At 39.2% G+C, this 22,888-nt stretch overlaps 1 protein-coding gene across 1 annotated transcript in view; it reads right to left on the minus strand.

Moving 5' to 3' along the window:
• LOC124553686 (phosphatidylinositol phosphatase PTPRQ-like) overlaps positions 1-22,888 on the minus strand; it is a 418,566-nt gene that overhangs the window by 66,528 nt on the left and 329,150 nt on the right. The window contains exons 16-17 of the mRNA XM_047127584.1: positions 10,727-10,965; positions 8,951-9,023 (exon numbers count right to left, since the gene is read on the minus strand). Coding sequence (XP_046983540.1) covers positions 8,951-9,023; positions 10,727-10,965 — 312 coding nt within the window. The remainder of the gene's footprint in view (positions 1-8,950; positions 9,024-10,726; positions 10,966-22,888) is intronic.

Consider the following 22,888-nt stretch of genomic DNA (forward strand, 5'->3'; position numbering starts at 1 on the left):
CTTCTGAATTAATTATTAGCACCAAGTAGCTGCTTCTGGTATGTGCTTAACTGAGAGAATCAGTGCACATTTGTAATTTTATGGCTCTTGTCTTCAGGCTATCAATTAACTCTGCAATTTTCATATCTTTCCAGCTCAAATTCACCAACGTGTGCCCATATCTGTCATATATGTCTTTGCATCATTTTGCACTTTTATAATTATTTGTATAGGTATTTCAGTGACTAGAAACAAAGTGATACACCTAGAAACAAATCAGATTGTTGTAGTGACTTTTAGTTCCGTTTAGCAACATGACAGAAACCTTGCTCAATATTTCTACGTGAGCTGAGAGACCCGTATTTCATGATCAGTTAGGCCATCTCTGTTTAATTCAGATAGTCAATTAGTCAAACATGGCCCGACTTTGCTTTTTAATTTCACATGATCTCATGGGCAACTGTCGGTTCACTGTACAGGTCACTGGGTTCCAGTCTCATAGCATCTGTGGGTTATGCTAAATTCTCAGCTGACAACTCACAATATATTAAAGTGAGAAATTAAACAAATGAAGAAGGGAAGAAACTATAAGGAAGGAACATTGAGAGAGAATTTCATGAACACTTAAATTCAGCGCGATCTATTTGCGAATACACACATATCAAAACAAGTTTTGTATCACCTCGGTTCCCTGAATTCCGGAACCTGCACAGAAAATTGGAATAGAGACCAACATAAACTTCATTTCTACCCTTCGTTTTGCGCATGAAAGCCACAGATTGGATGTTGTACCACCGTACAGAGAGGCCTTCAGAGGTGGTGGTCCAGACTGCTGTACACACCGGTACCTCTAATACCCAGTAGCACGTCCTGTTGCATTAATGCATGCCTATATTCGAACTGTCCACAAGTTCATCAAGGCGTTGCTGATCCAAATTGTCCCACTCCTCAATGGCGATTCGGCGTAGATCCCTCAGAGTGGGTGGTGCGCCATATCGTCCATAAACAGCTCTTTTCAGTCTTTCCCAAGCATCCCAAGCATAAACGACAGGGTTCATGTCTGAATAACATGCTGGCCACTATAGTCGGGCGATGTCGTTATCCTGAAGGAAGTCATTCACCAGATGTGCACGATGGGGGCGCGAATTGTCGTCCATGAACTCGAATGCCTCGCTAGTATGCTGCCGAAATGTTAGCACTACCAGTCGGAGGATGCCATTCACATATCGTACAGCCCGTTACGGCGGCTTCCATGATCACCAGCGGCGTAAGTCAGCCCCACATATTGCCACCCCAAAATAGCAGAGAACCTCCACATTGCTGCACTCTCTGGACAGTGTACCTAAAGCCTTCAGCCTGACAGGATTGCCTCCAAACACGTGTCCCATGATTGTCTGGTTGAAGACATACGCGACACTCATCGGTGAAGAGAACGTGACGACAATGCTGAGCGATCTATTCGGCATGTTGTTGGGCCCGTCTGTACCGCGCTGCGTGGGGTCGTGGTTCAAAGATGGACCTCGCCTAGGACGTCAGCAGTGAAGTTGTGCATCATGCTACCCATTGTGCACGACGTCCTGTGGCTGCATGAAGAGCATTATTCAACAGACTAATAACTGACTAGAAAATAACAATAGAACTATTAGTTCTCAATACAATATGTACGCTTCGTGGCGGCTGTGAAATATTCAATGCCGATTGCAGGTTGCTGCGTTACTCCGAGGCATAATCCCTAGGCAGCGGTCATCCACTGCAGTAGGGGCCCTTGGGCTTCCTGAGCGAGGCATGTCATCGACAGTTCCTGTCTCTCTGTATCTCCTCCATGTCCGAACAACATCGCTTTGGTTCACTCCGAGACGCTTGGACACTTCCCTTGTTGAGAGCCCTTCCTGGGACAAAGTAACAATGCGGACATGATCGAACCTAGGTATTAACCATCTAGGCATGGTTGAACTTCAGAAAACACGAGCCATGTACCTCCTTCCTGGTGGAATGACTGGAACTGATTGGCTGTTGGACCCCCTCCGTCTAATAGGTGCTTCTCATGCATGGTTGTTTACTTCTTTGGGTGTGTTTAGTAACATCTATGAACAGTAAAAGGGACTGTATCTGTGATACAATGCCTACAGTCAACGTCTGTATTCAGGAGTTCTGGGAACTGGGGTGATGCGAAACTTTTTTTGATGTGTGTATAATCATATGGTACCTTCCACAGTAAGAGAAAGTTGTTTGAGATGTCTGTGAAATTTCCTTGCCATCAAACTAATATTAAACAGCACTTATATGCTATTAATTAAGCCTGTATTCATTAACTGTTACTATTTCTTGATAAAACGACTCTAATTTGCTTCTACTATATTGATCTTCAAAAATGGTTCAAATGGCTCTGAGCACTATGGGACTTAACATCTTAGGTCATCAGTTCCCTAGAACGTAGAACTACTTAAACCTAACTAACCTAAGGACATCACACACACCCATGCCCGAGGCAGGATTCGAACCTGCGACCGTACCAGTCTCGCGGTTCCGGACTGCAGCGCCTAGAACCGCACAGTCACCGCGGCCGGCTATATTGATCTATTTGATGCACTTATAGAAATGTTATATGCACTTGTATAAATGTTGTAAACGGAAATTCGTACAAAAACTATATTGTAATAATGGAGCATGAGTGTGGGTAAACCGTTAGCATCATGTCCACTACCAATCTGTGGGATTTATATATTCCTGACCTGAAGGGTTTTTCTTTTATTCCTTAGTTTTCCAAAATTTGTAACAAGGTTTTGTGAGGATGTATAACGTTATGACTGTGTCTTTGGACATCTTTGGATTATGTTTAGGGGAGGTGAAGATAGCGTGACGAATGGCGTAATATGTGACCTTCATATCTGAGAAAAGTACTCAGAATACTACGCAAATGATTAAGAGAAAATCTGATGCGGTTACTAATCATTTGTCATCAGAAATAAGTGTTCATGTGAAACAAATATTTTTTATGTAACATTTGGTTTCGAAACGTTTTATCACACTGGTATTTAATGTAGTAACGAGTGACGTGAAACATTACAGTTCAGTTCCTGCTCCTCCGCGCCGATACCTTACAGCGAGAAGCGGCATTTAAGAAACAATTGTTTTGTGCTGTGTCCTAATAGGAACAGAAGAGGCCATCATAAGTGGTACAACACTATGCACCCTCTATCTCGCACTTCACAGTGGTTTGCAGAGTATGTGTGTAGATGTAGATGGTAGGCATTGTTTAAATGAAAGAGAGATTATCTGACCTGGGCTACTGGTATGGTTCACCTCTGTTTTTGACATTTCGCGAAGATGTTCAGAAAGCAGTGTGTGAGGAATAGGACCGAAAGCAAATATTGGCTGTGTGATAGAAAATTATGTTGCAGGAATTAATATGTCTACACAGATTATTTCCTCCACTTCTACATCTACATCTGCATCTACATGGATACTCTGCAAATCACATGTATGTGCCTGGCAGAGGGTTCATCGAACCACCTTCACAAATATTCTCTATTATTCCAATTTCGAACTGTATACGGAATAAATGTACATCTATGTCTTTCCGTGAGAGCTCTGATTTCCCTTCTTTATGACGATGATCGCTTCTCCCGATGTAGGTCGGCGTCAACAAGATATTTTCGCATTCGGGGGAGAATGCTGGTGACTGAAATTTCGTGGAAAGATTCCTCTGGAACGAAAAACGCCTCTGTTTCAATGACGTCCACCCTAATCCTGTATCATTTCAGTGACACTCTCTCCCCTATTTCTCGATAATAGGAAACGTGCTGCCCTTCTTAGAAGTTTCTCGATGTACTCCGTCAGTTGCACCTTCTCATTTTTCTAGCAATGAAACAGAGTCTTTGGTGAGCCTCCCCCGCAATATTTTATGTGTGTTCCTTCCTATTTAAGTTGATCGTAATTGGAGTTCATAGGTGTTTGTTTGAATTTACGGCCTTTAGATTGGACTGCCGAAGGTTAACGGATTCCTTTTAGCTCCCACGTAGACTGCCTCACAATTTTCATTATTTAGGATCAATTGTAAATTTTTGCGCTGTGCAGATATATTTTCTACATTGTTTTGAAATTTGTTTTGATCTTCTGATCATTTTATTAGTCGATAAACATCAGCATCATCTGCAAACAACCTAAGACGGCTGCTCAGAGTGTCTCTCAAATCGTTTATATAGATAAGGAATGGCAAAGGGCCTGTAACACTTAAGTTGGGGAACGCCATAAATTACTTTTGTTTTACTCGATGACTTTGCGTCAATTACTATGAGCTGTGACCTCTCTGACAGGAAATCGAGAATCTAGTCGCATAACTGTGACGATATTCCGTAAGCACGCAATTTCAATACATGTTCCAAAACCCTTCTGCATAACGACGTTAATGATACGGCCTGTAGTTTAGTGGATTACTCCCACTACAATTCTTGACTACTGGTGTGACCTGTGCCAATTTACAGCTTTTGGGTACGGATCTTTCGTCGAGCGAACGGTTGTATATGATTGTTAAGAGTGGAGCTCTTGTGTCAGTATATTATGAAGGAAACATAACTGGTAAACAGTTTGGACCGGAAGACTTGCTTTTGTTAAGTGATTTAAGTTGGTGCACTATTCTGAGGATATCTATTTCTAGGTTACTCATGTTGGCAACTTTTATTGATTCGATTTCTGGAATATTTGTTTTCTTTGGTGAAGTAATTTCGGAAAGCTGTGTTTAGTATCTCTGTTTTGGCAGCACTGTCGCCGACAGTATTTCCATTGCTATTGCGCAATGAAGGTATTGATTGTATCTTGCCGCTAGCATACTTCACATACGACTAGAACCCCTTTGAATTTTCTACCATGTTTCGAGAAAAAGTTTCGTTGTGGAAAGTATTATAAGCATCTGCCGTTAAAGTCCAGGCTAAATTCCGAGCTCTGTAATAGATCGCCAATGTTGTAAATTTTTGGTCCGTTTAAAGTTGGCATGTTTTTTCATTATTTCTGCGACAGCGCTCTGACCTGTTTTGTGTACCAAGGAGGATAAGCTCCGTCGTTTGTTGAATTATTTGGTATAAATCTCTCAATGCTGCCGATATCTTTTCTTTGAATTCAAGCCACATCTGGTCTACACTTATATTATTAATTTGGAAGGAGTGAAGATTGTCTCTTGGGAGGCCGTCAAGTGAATTTTTATCTGCTTTTTTTGAACAGGTATATTTTTCGTTCATTTTTGGAGGACGTCGGGGTTACAATATTCAATCTCTCCACAAGAACCCTGTGTTCATAATCAGTGTATCCGTTTTGATGCTTGTTATTAGCTCAGAATTATTTGTTGCTAAGAGGAGACGTGTGATTTCACAACCGCTTAGCATTCGCGTGGGCTCATGAACTGACTGCTGGAAGCAATTTCCAGAAAACGCGTTTAGCATAATTTCAGATGATGTTTTATGCGTACCTTCGAGTATAAACATGTATTTTCGCCAACATATCGACGGGAATTACAAATCACCACCAACTATAACTGTGTGAGTCGGGTACATGTTTGATATCAGCCGGCCGGAGTGGCCATGCGCTTCTAGGTGCTACAGTCTGGAACCGCGTGATCGCTACGGTCGCAGGTTCGAATCCTGTCTCGGGAATGGATGAATGTGATGTCCATAGGTTAGTTAGGTTTAAGTAGTTCTAAGTTCTAGGGGACTGATGACCACAGCAGTTAAGTCCCATAGTGCTCAGAGCCATTTGAACCATTGATATCAAACTCACGTTTTTTTTAACTGTTCAGTGATTGAATCATCTCAATCGGGAAGTCGGAAAAGGGAACCAATTATTATTTTATTCCGGTTGCCAATAACGACCTCTGCCCATACTAACTCAAAGGAACTTTCTTCTTCTTTATTTTTAATAATGTGGGGCCACAGTCAAAATGTATTTCTTTAAAGTCAGTACAGCCGTTAAACGGTTGTTTATTTACAGTGTTACATTTACACTTACACAATCAAGATTCGACTTCAAAGTACCACTTTCAAGTGTTTTCTGAAAGTAGGTTAGACAATAACAGTGAAATACATAACAAGTGATACAACTGTATAACAATCCTTATTTGTAATGCTTACTTACAAGTGTTATAAACTGCCAAAGATGGCATATTGTCGTATTAAAATACATTATTAGACACATTGTCTAAGAGACGATATTTCTGATAGAGCCTATTTTCATTACTGAGTACTCCATCTTAATTGAATGACAGTTGGCTAAGTGTCAAATTGTCTTGGTCAAAGATATTCCTGTTACAAGCAGGTGACCATTTTCTTTTAGTTTTGGGACTCCTGTGTTATTTGCACTTATTCCTAAGTAATGTTCTGACACATGTAACAGGATTTACATGCCTAATGATATGTACTCCATAAATATCGCCTCAAACCTCACTAGTTAATTAATGAGTGAATAGAATAAGTAATTGCACTGTATTGTGTAATTCTGAATTGAGTCAAAATTACACAACTTATAGTTGGCCACGTGTTAATTTCACGTAAAAAGCTGTATATTTACCTACCGAAATGTACTTTAAACAACTTCAATGGCTAGCTGGACTTTTATATTTATGGATGCAGCAAATATTATTGCGAAGTTTGTTATTGTTTATGAGCAGGGAACTTTATTGTATACTAAGATAAACAGGTACTGCAAAGATGTAACAGCCACCAAAGAAAATAAATTGTTCCTAACCTTTCCTATCCTACGGGACACTGAGTCCAAAAACTAAAAAAAAGGGGTCACCTGCTTGTAACAGGAATTTCTTTGAACTAGACAATTTGACACTTAGCCAACTGTCATTAAGTCAAGATGGTGTACTCAGTAATGAAACAAAGCAGTTGGGTCTGCCAGAAATATCGACTCTTAGCCAGCGTGTCTAATAGTGTATTTTAATATAACACTATGCCATCTTAGGCAATTTATAACGCTTGTAAGTAAGCATTACAAATTTGGATTGTTATACGGTTATATCACTTGTTATGTATTTCACTGTTATTGTCTAAACTGCTTTCAGAAAACACTTGATAACGGCACTTTGAAGCCAAAAATCATGATTGTGTACATGTAAACGTAACACTGTAAATAAACAACAGTCTAATGGCGGCACTGACTTTAAAGTCACAGGAACTATCTACTTCAATTGTGTGACAAGATAAACTACTTCAAACAGCAACAAACACGCCACCGCCAACTGTGTTTAGCCCATTCTTACGGAACACCATTAGGTTCTTCGTAAAACTTTCGGCTGATCTTATCTCCGGCTTTTTCCAGGTTTCAGTGGCCATAACGATTGGAGCATCAGTGCTTTGTATTAGCATCTGGAGCTCCGATACTATCGCAACACAGGTACGACAATTTACAACTGATATACTGTTGGTTCCTGTACCTACGATCTTCCTGTGTTCCGCCTGCACCTTTTGGGACTGAAGCCTTTTTGCGTTTTCTCGAGACCCTCTAACCTGAAAAACCACCCAGTCCACGCCACACAGCCCATGCTACCCATGTAGCCACCTCCTATGTACAATGGACATGCGATCTATTCAGCAGAGTTCGAAACACCACCACCAGGTGGTGGCAGTCGAGGAATCTGCAGCCGACATGGTCGCAAAACCGTGTGAGCCTCTGATTCATACCCTCCGCTCAGCCATGCTTTCATCTCGCAAGAGAGCTGGGCGGATTTTATAACTTCTGTTAGCTGCTCGAAATCAGAGAGACTCTGTTTCGATCCAAAGCGAGACACATCACTGGGACCAATGTGAGCCACCAGCTGCAATTGGCTGCACCCTGTGCTCTTCATGGCATCCAGAAGGACCTGTTCCACTTCTGGAATGACTACACCTGTAGTGCACACGGAGTGCACATTGGCTTCCTTCCCTTCTTGGCAGCCATGTCCCTAAGGGGCCCGAGAACGCTCCTAACACTGAAATTCCCAACTATCAGTAATCCCACCCACTGTGAATGTCCAGATCGTGCAGGCTGAGAGCTTTCCTTCGAAACAGGATAGGTGACTGCATCTGGTTGAGCGACAGTGTTAACCACAGAGACCTGTCTTTAGACTGACCAGGGAGGCCTTACATGCGGCCCTCTGGGAGTCTTTCACCAATTGCCACGGCCTGAGGTGACCTCTCACTCGACCACTGGTGAGAGGAGAACCTCAGTGCGAGCAGGAGCTGGACTAGGCGACAGTGAGGACCGATCGGAGGACTTGCATGTGCTGGAAATCAGTTGGATTCCCGCAGCCTAGCCGTAACAATGGTACACATCCGCTTCAGATTCAAGCTGTGTTACCAAAGCCATTACTGCCTGGAGCCGAGAGTGAAGTGCCACCAATCTGACTAGCATCTGCACACAACAGTCACAGTCCCTGTCCATACTACAGACCATGGAAAACTACACTATACAGGCAAACTCAATAGCGAAACGTGCTGCCGAACTCTACTGCAGACCCTGACCAAAACTCAAGAACTGTGCCCAATAAATTACAATAATATACAGAGATTCAAAAACCGAAATACTGAAGACTCTGGTAAGACTAAATAATTCGTTCTTGATTAGGAACTTATAATATGTCACAAGATCGGTTTACTTTCCACTGCAAGAACTGTGTATATTAGGTATTAAATTAACATGCACAAACTCAAGAAACTGAACTATCAAATCACACAGATGAAATTATACAATTCGCTACTCGTTAGGAACTCGTAAAAGTCACAGAATTGGTTACTTCCCTGTTGCTGCTTCTGTCTGGGCCGATTGCTGCTGTCGGACTGATATATCATATGAGAAATGTCACATAAAGAGTAGCAGTATGCTTAACTTCAATTCAGATGTATATTCTAAAATAGAGGCTCTCAATATTTATCTATAATTAGCAACATTATCATAAATGTCATTAAAAGTATTGCAGTAGTGTGGCAAAAAATCGTCATACCCCCTTCTAAAGTGACAGCTTCCACTGCAGTAGGTTCTCCATCGATGCTCACTTCTTTATTACGTGCCTGGACCTAAATATAATAGAAAATTTTCTTGTTATAAAAATGAGACCTGAAATTTGAAATGTGGTAACTGTAGCAGAGGTATACATATTCTCTCCCTCTCTCTCTATCTCTCTCTCTCTCTCTTACTCCATCTCTCTCCCTATCTTCCTGTCACTATTCAGCGGAATCCGAAACACAACCACCATATGGCGGCAGTAGAGAAATCTGCAGCCTACACAGTCGCAGAAGCGTCTGAACCTGTCATTCATATCCTACACTCGGTTGTTTCATCTCGCAAGAAAGCGTACATATACATATACACTCACACACGCTCAGAGGTGTACAGAACACTTTTTCAATTCAAATTCCTCCAGTAACAAGAGACAGTCAAGATGGAGTACGTTTGACCCTTTTGGCTATGATTCTGATGTGTTCTACGTACTAGTACAAAACAATTGCAGAATGAACAAAACTATACACAGTGGTGAGTCCATTAGGTTGAATATTTATGTGCTCTATGCTTTCAATATCAATTTCATCCTAATTCACAAAACTTTCATATATCAAAACGAGTGTACTGATGTGCCTGTCTTGAAGTATTTCATCGTATAAATAAATGGGAGCAACATTTACTTGGATCTAAAAGATGAGAAAATGACCCATTGCAATCACAAATATATTAGTTGTTCAAGAAAATATTTGTGTTTAATAGAATTTTCTGAATAGTGAGAACACATGACAAGCACTTAATAATACAAACATCAATTTTTCTCACTTATGAGAACTGAACACGTCAATATTTTCAACGCAAAAGAAACAAAAAATTATTGGTCGTGTGATAACCCAGATTTGAAATGTGACTAGGTAATGGAAGAATATAACCACAGTTGTAACAGAATTTCATTGGATATCATGAGTGATTTTGACCTCATATTACCCTATTTTCAAATGACATCGAGTACATGTCTGTTTCTGATGAACAAAATATATGAAGTTTGTCATATAATTAAGAATGTGCATTATGTCTCTTTGTAATAACTTAATACAAAACTCTCGACTGTCAGCTTTTAAAATAAATTGACTGTCAGCTTTTACTATAAATTGTGATCTCCATCACAAGAGAACTGTTTCTTATCTACTAAACTCTGACATATGAGTAACTAGTTTATACTATGTGTGTGTGTGTGTGTGTGTGTGTGTGTGTGTGTGCGTTATTTTTATTGTGTAAATATTGAAAAAATCTTAAGAAATATTTATGCAAAATACAGATACGAACTTGTTGATAATTAAAAATCAGATCACAAGCATTGTTTACTGAAGTGATCTAAAGAAATTATTAAATGCTGCAAAGGAGGTCCCTTATACTTAAATGCATGATGGTAAAATGAAAAACATCACTGATGAATCTGCTAGGAAACGACTATTGTCTGTTAAATTTCTACTTTGCAGATTATAAATTTCATATATGAAAATCACAATTTATTGATTAATTTCAGAAATGTATTAACGGGTAAGTTTGAATATAATATCGAATATTAGTTATAAATTTTGTGTTATCAGCAGCAGACTTTGGTTTCACAGTTTTTACTTGTAGTAATAGGTACAGCTGTGAGAGAGAAAAAGAAGTGTTGCAATAATGTTGGACAATTTACTAAAGATGTTTTGTCAAACTCTTTTTAAAGATGAACTTATGTTTGGCTGAGTCCATAATAATAGTACAGTCTTATTACCTCAAAGTGGTATTTCTTTCCTGGTGATAGACCAGAAACAGTATAACAGTAAAGATCAACCCAAGCACCACAATATGTTGGTTCTGTTATAAGTTTCTTTTTATGGCCGCTGCCTTCTTTAGAATAAGTGATAATAAACGATTCAATATCCCCATACGTGTTGACTGGTGGTGACCATCTCAAGCCAACCATTCTGCGACCTCTCTTGTAGACATTCAGGGATTGCACTGCATCAGGAGCTGGAAGAGGAGAATAAAATCAACTGTGTGAAAATAATAGAGCTCTGCTAATACTGTGAACTTCTATACTTCGAATCTCATGCACTCCATGCCTCAAAACATAATTGTTATGTTGATGAAAAGCCAGATTGTTGGTCTATCGAACGATGTAACGATTATAAAGCTAAAAACCTGTGGTTAATTATTAAGGAAAAGCTAGGTAGTCAAGTTTGTGGAAGTGTATCTACACCAGGTGCTGACAAAACGAAAGGGTTAAAACTGAGTGAGCAATCGGTTTTAGGAACTGCAAGCTCATATGGGACAAATAAAAAAGATTAACTAACGTCTCTTAGGAAAAAACTATTTCATCATCGCACATCTCAAGCTCATGGTATAGCGAACAAAATCCAGACTAACACAGAAAAACATATCATTCATTACCTAGTTTCTTCCATTGTAAAGGAACAACAAGTTGTTACTGAGTGCGTATTTCACACAGCTTATAAGCAAGCAAAGTTAAATAGACTGTTTTATGAGTTTGAGACAGAAATTGATCTCCACATTAAAAATGGTTTGGATATGTGCCGAATACTACATTCCAATGTTGCTTGCTCTATTTTAATGCTTCATATTTCTGACCACATGACATCATATCTAATAAGAAATTTAATAAAGAGTGACTCCCAATTTTCACTTCATTGGATGAAGCCACTTCTCTTTCAATCATAAACACTTTGATTGTATACTTTAGAACCTTGTTTAAAGGAATGGAAAACCCCATGACGCTTTTTGAGCTAAATGACACCACAGCATCTGGTATCTTGAAAGAACTTTTAAAGCAGAATACTAGGTCTAGGCTATGACATTTTGAAATACCATTTAATCGCTTTGACTTGCGATGGAGATTCTGTCATGTTAGGAAAAAAGTCTAGCCTCACAAAGCAGGTGATGGAAATGTTTCCAAACATTCATCACAATAGAAGAAGTGGTGGGAATTAATCACTTTAAAATATTAATGGATAAAGTTAGAAACATTCTCATCTCCTCTCCGTAAAACAGCATTGAGCTGGCAGTTGTTGTTAGAGGTTTGGAGCAAGAAATTTTATAAATCAGTCGTGTGCCTGACACTCGTTGGGTGGCCTCCAGTTTATTGGCAGTAAAAGCTGTACGGAAAGATTACATCAGTTTTTAGAAGCATCAGAGGACGAGAAACAGGACTCAAAACATGGGGCTTTGTAATACATTGTCATATACATCTTTTGTTTCCAACCTAGCTGTAATGTATGATGCCTCAGAAGAGTTGGTCGATCTATCGCTACAGCTTCAAAGATCAAGTGTAAACCTTGTTCAAGCTCACAACGACTTTTAATAAAAGTGTTATCAAAGTCGGGTTGATGCAATGTGACAACATGCAAATGTATCTAACATTGCACTGGAAAATATGAACTTTCAATGTGTCGAACTTTATATAAGATTTCTGATAAACAGTTTTTTCGCAGCTTGACAAATAATTTGTCAACCAGGCTGTTGTCAACACTGAATGCATCTGAAAGCTACGATGTTGTTATGAATGACACGAAGATCATTCACCCCAAATTCTGGCCTCAAAACATATCGATCACTTACGGAGAAAATGGGGTTTCTCGAATATGTGAAAGATTTAAGATTAATAGCCCTTGTGAAATAATAAAGGACTTCAGGGAGTACAAACATGTTCTAAAACCAGTACTAAGCGAAGAAACACCAACTATTCTTGTACAGCCACCAACGTTCAAAAAATTCTTATCGGTAATAAACAGCATTGCAGTGTCGAGTGCGGAGTGTGAACGTGGCTTTTCTGCAATGAACTTATTTATGACACCACTGAGATCTTCACTCTACATCAGCACTGTTTGTAGTTTATTATGCATCATATGTCTGGGACCACCTCTAGCTAGATATGAGCCTGGGCATCATGTAAAGTCTTGCCTGGCGAAGGGATATCATTCTTCACTTGCTACACAGTCAAAAGCACGAAGTGATAAAGTGTATAATGAAGACAATATCGTGTTTGTGATTGATTGTGTTTGAAATAATTTCGCAATGCATACTTTTTTCCTTCGTTTGAGCCACTGAGTAAGAACTCAGGTAAAACTATGAGCTCAGTTAAAATTCAAAATGTCCTAAAAAGGTACTTTTTAACGATATATGTACAACGTATATATTCTGCATAAATTGACTGGTCATATGCCACTGACTCTTGTCAGAATAACAGATGTTTGTGATTTTAAGTTAATATGCTATGTTGAAAGTGTAATATAATTTAAAGGGAAGAATTTAAACAAAGTTATATACCCTTAGGTCAAAGATATATACTGCATGTTGACAGGACTTGTTATTTTACGAGTGAAGGGCAATTAAAATCATATTTCAGACTACAAAATTGTAATCTCAAAATTAGCGCTGAATACGACTTATTACTAATGTGATATTCTTGTTTTGGTAACATTTGTAGTTCATCATAAATGAGTTAACAGGTCGATACTCAATCTGACCGATTTAGTTTATTGGTCATTAGCATTTCAATTGTAGAATGACAAATCGAGCCAAAAATCTACTGAGATGTGGAATTCTTAAAGTTGTGCACTGGTGCTTCAAACAGTGTAACAACTTCATGTAGCCCACTGAAGTAAAATTGTTAAATAATGGTTTAAAGTACAAGGCATTTTTTATATACACAGTATGTTATTGGAAATGAAAAAGTAATTTTAACAGAGCTATAATGTAACTCAAGAAGCTTTGATATTTTTGTAAAATATTCTACAAAGATGGATGATTGTTGTAAGTGTGACCTGGATTGAAATAGTCGACTTCGCTGTGAAGCTGATTTTAATTCAAGTGCATGTTTATTTTTGTAATAATTCTCTCCCAATGCGAAATGCGTTGATTGAATTTTCTACAAGATGTATTATAGGTGTAAAACTTTTTTCAGTCAGGTTGCAGCAAACGTGTTAACATTTATGATAACAGATCCCTTTTGACTGTTTGTGGTTCAATAAATAAATATTCAGTTTGCAGCGACTACTCATGAAATATGTTTTTCTCAGTTAAAAGACAGTATAGACTTACAGCACAGAACAAATCTGTCATCTGTATGACGAGTTTATGATTTTCTGATTATTATAACGTAATGTATATCGTCACAGAATTTCTCAGTTTAATGGTTAGTTCTGAATCAAATTGGTCATTTTTTTATCAGATCTTTCTTTAATTGCTGTTGCTAACAACAAAATCCCACGATCCTTGAATTTCCATAATTGTTTTCCAGTAACTAATTTCTGTATATATTTGAGTAAATAATTTTTGTGTGAATCTGTGCTATAGACAGAGGAAGCATTTCCTTGGTTATGATCACTGCAGGAAGCAAGATATTGAAATATTTAAATTGCATGGCATTTTTCCACAACTATTGTTTTCGTTTAGAAACAATACCCGATGGTGCGTATTCTATGGTCAGGCTTATTGTAACTTAACTACATTACAGTTTTGTTATAGAAGTAATTTTATTTAAACTAATTTCTGTGGGGTCATAATAGCCTGTGTTCTGTGTTTACAATAATGTGTATTCAATAGCGCGAGCAGAACAAAAGGTAATGTTTATTGAGTAATTTGGTAGACAGTACTGGCAATAGTTGAATACAATGTTTTGGCGTCGGGCAGCGTCACAACAGCAGTGAGGTGTACGTTCCATATAGATTCAGAATTACTTTCCAAATTACAATCCTTAGCCAGTTTCACTAGCATTTTCAAGCGCGCTTTATGTTTTAGTTTGATTACAGAGAAATAATCAGTAGATGCAGAAAGAAAGAGACGGAACTGAGTTTGTAAGTGCAGAAGGCCTCTCTACACACCACCGACAAGCGGGTCTCTGCGCGCCCGAGCGTTCAAAAGGCAGGGATTAGCACGCCACCACTGGCAACGTGTGCTGCTGTTCGTGTGAACGGTTTTAGTGCCGCCGCGACCTGCTTTGATGCTGCCGCCATTGTTACAACTGTGCTGAAGCTACGTGCCGATTGTTCATATGCGGCGACCTGCTGCTTGGCCCGGTCAGCAGCGCCACGAAGTAGAGTTGTATCAAGGCCGCCAAAAATTACAAACAACAATAGTGGTTTTTCAGTTCAATATCTACACGTAGAGTCTCGTGTTAATTTAATAGTAAAGACCTTTCTCTTAGGCTAGTAACATAGAAACTACTTAATTATTTTACGAGTTCGACAAGAAGTCACAGATATTTTTATCCTATTAGTAACATTTTACATTTAGAAGCGAATTTATTTATTACCTGTGTAAATAAAACTTGTGACTTCTTTTTCACTCACTACCGTGAAAGTTTTACATACTGTATAGTCTTTCCCCATGGCAGTGTAACATGATGTGGGTAGGAGAGGAAAGGAGAGGAGGAAGATTACGGCAGCCTCAGGGCGAGGAGGGGGGAAGGGGAATGTTTTATCTTTATCTGGCAGTGTTATCAACTCAGCCGCGATGCAACGATCAGCTGCTACGGTACAAAATGCACACGGAACTCACGTTTCGTGAAGACGTGGGAAATCAGAATTGTACGAGACCCAGATGGAGCAGGAATATCTTCATCGTCATTACCCGCTAAATGCCTTGTTGATTGATACTGAACACACGTTCATAGAGTAGCCACAAAGCAACTGTTCGAACGTGGCGGCTCGCAGCATTTGAAAACATGGTGTCATAGTCATGAAGACTACCGACTTGTGCCAATACGTATGAAGGAGGACTATGGAGCAAAGTGACACTGGTATGGTGGCAGGCGGTGGCAGCTGTTGTTTATACTGGAACTTTGTGGTGTTATGTTTTTGATTATAAGATATTATGGTTTAAAAACCTGAACTTCAGACCAGTACTTTCTATAAAATGATTTCTCCTTGAAAAACTTATCACAAATCTCGCTCTTTGGCCGGCAGGGGCCGGGGTAGGGGGGGGGGGGGCTCTCTGTTGCTCATTTGTATTCCTAGAGCATGTCCTCAGTTTTCGATTACTAAACAAATCTACTATACTCGACGTAGAATTGCATACACTCTTGAAGGCAAGACATGAGATGGGATGTATTCATCCTCAGGAATGGCTCGTCATATCCGACTCCCTCAATATCCTCATATCTATACAATGTATATAACTGGCAGGAAAATACGAGGGTGGTATGGAAAGTTCTCGGAATCACCATGAGCGGTTCACGTGGTATTCATTGGACTGCTGCCTGTAAACACGTGCCACGTCAGTGCTCTTGGAAGAGAGCTCTGGCGGTGACGTGGCTCTGTTGTTGTTCCTGAGCAATGATTTGCAAAGATGGAAAAAATCGAGATTCGAGAAGTGATTGAGTACTTCGTAAAAAAAGGTATGAAAGCAAAGGACTTTCATGTCGATTTCGAATATACACTGGACGAGTCTGCTCCTTCATATTCAACTGTTTCCAAGTGGAGAAATGAAATCAAATCTGGTCGGGAGAGCTTAGATGGTGATCCGTGCGGTGGTTGTCCAAAATATATCACTACTTCAAAAATCATAGCAAAATTGCACAAAATACTCAAGGAGCATCGCCGATTGTAAGTGTGTGAAATTGCTCACTCTTGACAGATGTCATCTGAAAGGTTATATCACATTTTAACTGAAGAATTAGAAATGAAAAAAATTATCTGGGAGATGGGTGCCATGACTCTTGACGTTGGATCAAAAACGCTTGAGAACGGACATATCGGAACGATGTTTGGACCGTTTTAGGAGAAACGAACAAAACTTTTTGCGACTTTTTGTGACCAAAGATGAAACTTGGGTTCACTACCATAACCCAGAGAGAAACCAACAGTCAAAGCAGTGGAAACATGCTGATTCTCCGCCACCAAGACAGCCTAGACAATTCCTCTAGCGGGAAAGGTCATGACATCTGTGTTCTGGGGTGCGAAGGGGATTCTGATTGTAGATTATGATCTAGTGGGCTAACAATTACTGGAGAATATTACGCTAATCTACTGGACAAATTGTAACAAACGATATGCGTAAAAAGTCCACGTTTAGCAAGGAAGAAGGTCATCTTCCATCAAGACAATGCACGCACGCATACATGTGCCGTCGCCATGGCAAAATTGCACGAATTAAGGTGTGAATTGTTGCCACAGCCGCCTTATTCACCTAATATGGCTCTGTCAAACTACCATCTCTTCCCAAAACTGAAAATTTTTCTTAGTGGACGAAGATTCACTTCAAACGAAAAACTGAAAGCTGGAGTTGAGAACTATTTTGCAGGCCTTGAGGAAAGTCATTTTCGAGATGGGATCAAGGCTCTCGAACATAGTTGGACAAGTGCATTAACGTACAAGGAGAATACATTTTTTCTATTCTGTTCTGAGAACTTTTAAAATCACACTTGTATTCCCAGCACACCAAAGAGTCGTTGCTCTGCCTATGCTGCTGACATTTTTCTGCAACAAAGCGAAATGGATTACAATATAGCAGACACGAAAGCGTGTATTCAAAATACTGAGGTTCAGTATATGGTCCCCACCAAAAGGTTATATCCCAATACTTGCGGTATACCCTCACTTTTTTGTTATCAAATGAGTCGCCAGACTGGTAAAACCAACTATTCCAGCAGTCTTCATGCAGTATTACTTTAACCATGCCAATCTCTGATTGAAGATATGGGAAGAGAGAGCATCTTTGGCCCTCAAAAGGTGTTAAGTACTGGCACAGCACAACATGCGGGGAGTTTTGGGATGGATGAGGAACAAGCTGGGCAGTGGAACACGGCAACACTGGCAAAGTGCAGAGAAATGTGTGGAAGAGATGGTCGCTGTCCTGAACATGGACAAAGTGAGACAGAGCTTCACGTGAGGGGGCATCCCTTATGGCTGTTCCTCCCCCTGTGCCAGCGGCTTGTGCTAGTGAGACTGCCTGTCCACCTGTTGTCGCCCATCATTTTCACTGCTGCATTCTTAGGGGTGCCGGTTGAAAATGGCGAGCCTCTTTCTACCACCTTGTGTTTGGGGTCTCTCTAACATTGCGACATCGGGTTGTCTATTCCTGGGGACAGTGACTTGTCATATGAGGGGCCCTTCTCAATCGGTCTTTACCTGCATTAAGCTTTTGTGTTCAATAAGCACCACATATATATTGTTTTTCTGGAATCTAAGACTGCTTCAGTTACGATGTTCATTGATATGTGCTTGCGCCCGTTTGTAAACTTTGTTTGGCAGCACCTCTTATCCGAGTTCTGAGAAACTTAAATCGAAATTTGTTGTAGTAACTCATGGATCTTATTTTATTAAGAGAGAAATGCTCAGTAGTTGTCTGGTACTCTGTAATAATAACACAAGTGCAAGACAAATGATTCTTGCTCTGTTTTAGAAAGTGTGTTTGCTTTGTTTGTATACAAATGAAAGTGTAAACTAGGGGTCAGTAGCATTCCCACTTGTGTGTGTCCTCTTGTGGACCAGTACATACATGGTATTTTTTTAAAAAATGTCTTTGGTAATTATTTTGTTGGTCATCCTATACGTGCCTCAGTTGAGATGATGATGATCTAATTTACTGAAGACCTTAAAAAGAAAAAAGAAAATATGGGTGATCTCTTAAACACCTTTCTTGTTCCTTCATCATTGTAATTCGATGTGCTCATTGCTGAGTGTCATGACTCGTGAACCAAGCGTCTCCATCTCGGACGGTTGCCAGCGTCCTTACTGCCTGCTGAACATCTATCCATCTGCTCACTGCTCTTTCTCTTGTTCTCGTGCCCTCGATCTTTAGTTAGAAAATTATTTTCTCTAGATTTTCTTCATCTCTTCGCACAATATGGCCAAAGAACTGGAGAATTTTTTCGGTGACTCGAAAAGAAAGGCGTCAGGAGATATCGGGTTGTTTAATAATGGACACATTTGTTCTTCTTTCGGTCCACTTTATGTGTAGCATCCTACACCAGCACCAAAGCTCAAACACGTCGATGCACTGTTTGTCTCTGGCCTTGAGTGTCCATGTTTTGCAACCATAAAAGAAGACAGAAAACACGAGTGTTCAACTAGTTGGATCTTTGTCCTATTTGTTATTGCTCTGCTCTGCCAAATCTTGGTGAGCTTCTTCATAGCCACTCAACCTAGTGTGATCCGTCTTATTATCTCAACTTCACAACTTCCAGTGCTGCAGATGGTTGAACCAAGATGGGTGAAGGAATGTACGATTTCCAGTTACTTTAATCAGCCTGTGAGCTGGATCTATTCTTCTCGATCAATTATCATGAGTTTGGACTTGCTGAGGTTGATGTCTAATCCATATGCTAAACTAATGTCCTTTAATCTTGTTAGTAGCACAGCAAATTAATCTTCGCTGTTGGCTAAAAGCACAATGACATCAGCAAAACGAAGGTCACTGATAGTTTTCTCACCAATTGAGATGCCTTTGGTCCAATCATCAAGAGCTTTCCTAATGACATTTTCTGCATAGATGTTGTACAGATCTGGGGATAGGACACAACCCTGTCACACACATTTCGGTACTTTGAAGGAATCCGACGTGTCAGCACTTGTCTTTACAACTGCAAAGTGATTATTGTATAGACCTTTGATCAGTGCTATCAAGTGGAGTGGGACAGCAAACTCTGTGAGCACCTGTCACAGCTTTTCCCGAACAACACAGTCAAGGCTTTCCTATAGTCAATGAAGCAGATGAAAACAGGAACACAGAACTCTCGCGATTTTTCTATTGTCTTATTTGAGGATCTGTTCACAAGTTCCTTTCCCTTCAAGAAAACCTGCTTGTCCTGTGGCTTGTTCCTTACTGGGCCAGTTTTCTTTTAAAGAGACATTGTATGTCCTATGCTGCCAATGTTAAATTATCGAATTTTGTGACCCATTATCTTGGAAACTTTTTAAGACATCAACTTACGATTTTCGATAATTATTGAATGCAAATTTCTAGATACACTGAACTAGAATTATTACGAAAATTGTATTGTGGGACATGTTATCTTTTTTTCTAAACACTCAATTTTTGACAGAATGTTGTAAATAAATGAACATAGAAACAAAACAACTCAGAATTTTTAATTATTCTTGCTCCATCTGTTTTTGAATCTCACACTTGGCATGCTGTGAAAATTTCATGTGTCTACCATCAGTACTTTTTAGAAAATGGGTAATTTATTGGAAGTAGTTCAGAGATATTGAGGTTTACACAGACTTACATTTCTGCATCTTTTATGCACTACAATTGCCCTGGCCCATATTCTCTGTCTTCTTCAGTGTCACAACAGCCCATTGCTTGCCTGCTCCTTTTTATTTATTGCTTCTTTTGTCATTTGCTGAGTAGCTAACTCTGCTTCATGTACAAGAAGCTCATCCAGTTCCCACAGTCCTTTAGCTGTGTTCTGTCCAAATCTTAACCCCAACTTCTCCAGAACCTTAAGTCTTTCGTAGTTTCCTCTATCAAAAGTTATTACAGCATCAGACACTGCTAACTTTAGCGTCATAAGGCCAACAAATACATTTTTAGGCACACGGTGCCACACAACGTTGTTGAGGGACTCATTCACAGTCTGGGTCTTCCCATGTAAACATTTCTTTAGTAGCTCAAGGTTTGCCAAATCTCTGTAAATAGGTTTGATTGCCTCCATTACTGCTGAAGGAAGAGAATGTTTATGTGTAAATTCATTCAGTGTACCATAAAATCCAGCTTGCCTATATTTACACCAAGTTTTTGGTAGATACAAAGCATGACATGTCTTCTCATAGGTTGACAGTCAATGAATGAAAGTGCTCCACACAGCGCTTTTCATCTTCTCTAAATTCTCACAGTTATTTCTAATGGCCTTCTCATAATATTCCTGTAATTCATCAATTACTTTGTCCATTAGTCTTCCAGCACATTTTATTGTCTTGTCATCAGACAGTTTTGTGTTATCTAGCTTGGTTTTTGGTTTATGCAGCCATGTTCCCATCCTTTCCGTAACATGTCCTACACACACACCACAAACACAGTTACACTTTATCTTACAGAACTAAGTGTGAAATGCATCCACCCAACTGGTTTCTAAAGTTACTTTCCTTTTCTATGCAGTAGGGAGCGTGGTCACTTCAGAAACATTATCGTGGTTGCCTTCACTGCTAGCACACGTGTTTTCAAGTACTTCAAAAGAAAATGCAGGTCTCACATATCTGTTACCCGCAAATTTGCGTTTCTTCAAGTTACTTTTAAGCTAAGTCATTTTATTTACAAATAAAAGCAATTGACGTTACCTTACTGCAGAAATAACCGATAATTACACTACTAAAAAATAAAAAATAATACCAGGAACAGAGGAATGATTTATTCGCAATGCCAACTCCTGAGATGGAGCAGTAGACACAAAACGAAGCAATTCACAGCCTTCTAGACTGTGTAGGTCTCAAGATATGACTGCTCAACTGTGGCAGTATATATGCAGCTGCGAAATTTGACACATGTCAACATTCAAAATATTATTTGAAGGCCCCACAATTGTCTGATTTTAATGTATTATACACCAAAATATTCGGTAAAGTCCAAAGTACATTATGGAGTAGAAAACAGAAAATGTCAAATTTCTCAAATTTCATGTACAATGTCCCCTTAAAAGAGTTCTGACTGCGGACTACAATTGATTTCTTGTGCTTCTGTTGAAATCTCTTTTTTAAATTTTTAACATTACATTTACTTTCTGAAATTTCATGGTTTTAAAATCCTTTGGAATATCCCTATGTGGCCCATATGAGTATATGGTTTAAAATTAGGAAGAAACCTCTGTCAGGAATTGGTAATATTGGATCTATAATGTGACTGTTCTCATCCTTTCATTTAAAGTATTTCTTTGTCATGTGGTGTTATTACCCACATTTACAAAGTGAGTGCTGTGAGAATAAAATTGTTTACTGTTTTTAGACATGTAGGCGCAATGGCTACCACTACCAGATCTCTGTGTCCTAATATTTTAGACACATACATTCGATACATTCGAGATGGCTGCGACTAATATACTAGCTCCTATGTCTGTACCCATACGTGGTACAAAATATTAAATCGTGCGACGACAAGTCGAACGCAAAACGAAGTAAAATAAAATTGTAAAACTGTATATGATTGAAAATATCACATGGGGACTCTGAAAATGCGCGTGTAATTAATAGGCTGAATGGTAATTCGTAATGAAATGAAATAATAACGAAGCAAAATTCTCGATAAGATAACTGTATAGAATGTGCATAGCAACATAATTGTTCTTTTACTCGCTGGTGGAACAAACCAGCGTTATTACACAAACTCTCTGATCTAGCCTTGAAGAAAACGAACGCTACAGCGGCCATTTCGCATTGTAAGTTGTTAGTTTTAAAGAATATATTGTAATTTATGCTAATTGCGCATTTTTCTTTCATGTATATCGTGGCCTTCATGCAGAAGTAAAAATTAGGTTTATTTTTCAAATTTTTTATTACGCTGGATAAACGAGAAGAACGGCCAAACAATAGACCATTCTTGGTAGACGTCTTACGTAGGAATAATTTCATTATAATTTCATAGCGTTCTGTCATCATCGGACGCTTTAATAGACTGAAAATCATAATTAGTAAAAAAAGAAAAAGAAAGTGCATAAATTAATATATTTCATATTAAAGTAAAAACCAAAAACTTTCAGTTCAGTATACTTCGGTTCTAGGCGCTACAGTCCGGAGCCGCACGACTGCTACGGTCACAGGTTCGAATCCTACCTCGGGCATGGATGTGTGTGATGTCCTTAGGTTAGTTAGGTTTAAGTAGTTCTAAGTACTAGGGGGCTGATGACCTCAGAAGTTAATTCCCATAGTGCTCAGAGCCATTTGAACCATTTTTTTTCAGTATAATTGGCCGCTTCTCAGCAAAACAGATCATTTCGTTTAAA

Source organism: Schistocerca americana, chromosome 11 (genome assembly GCF_021461395.2).
Source record: "Schistocerca americana isolate TAMUIC-IGC-003095 chromosome 11, iqSchAmer2.1, whole genome shotgun sequence".
NCBI classification, from domain to species: domain Eukaryota; kingdom Metazoa; phylum Arthropoda; class Insecta; order Orthoptera; family Acrididae; genus Schistocerca; species Schistocerca americana.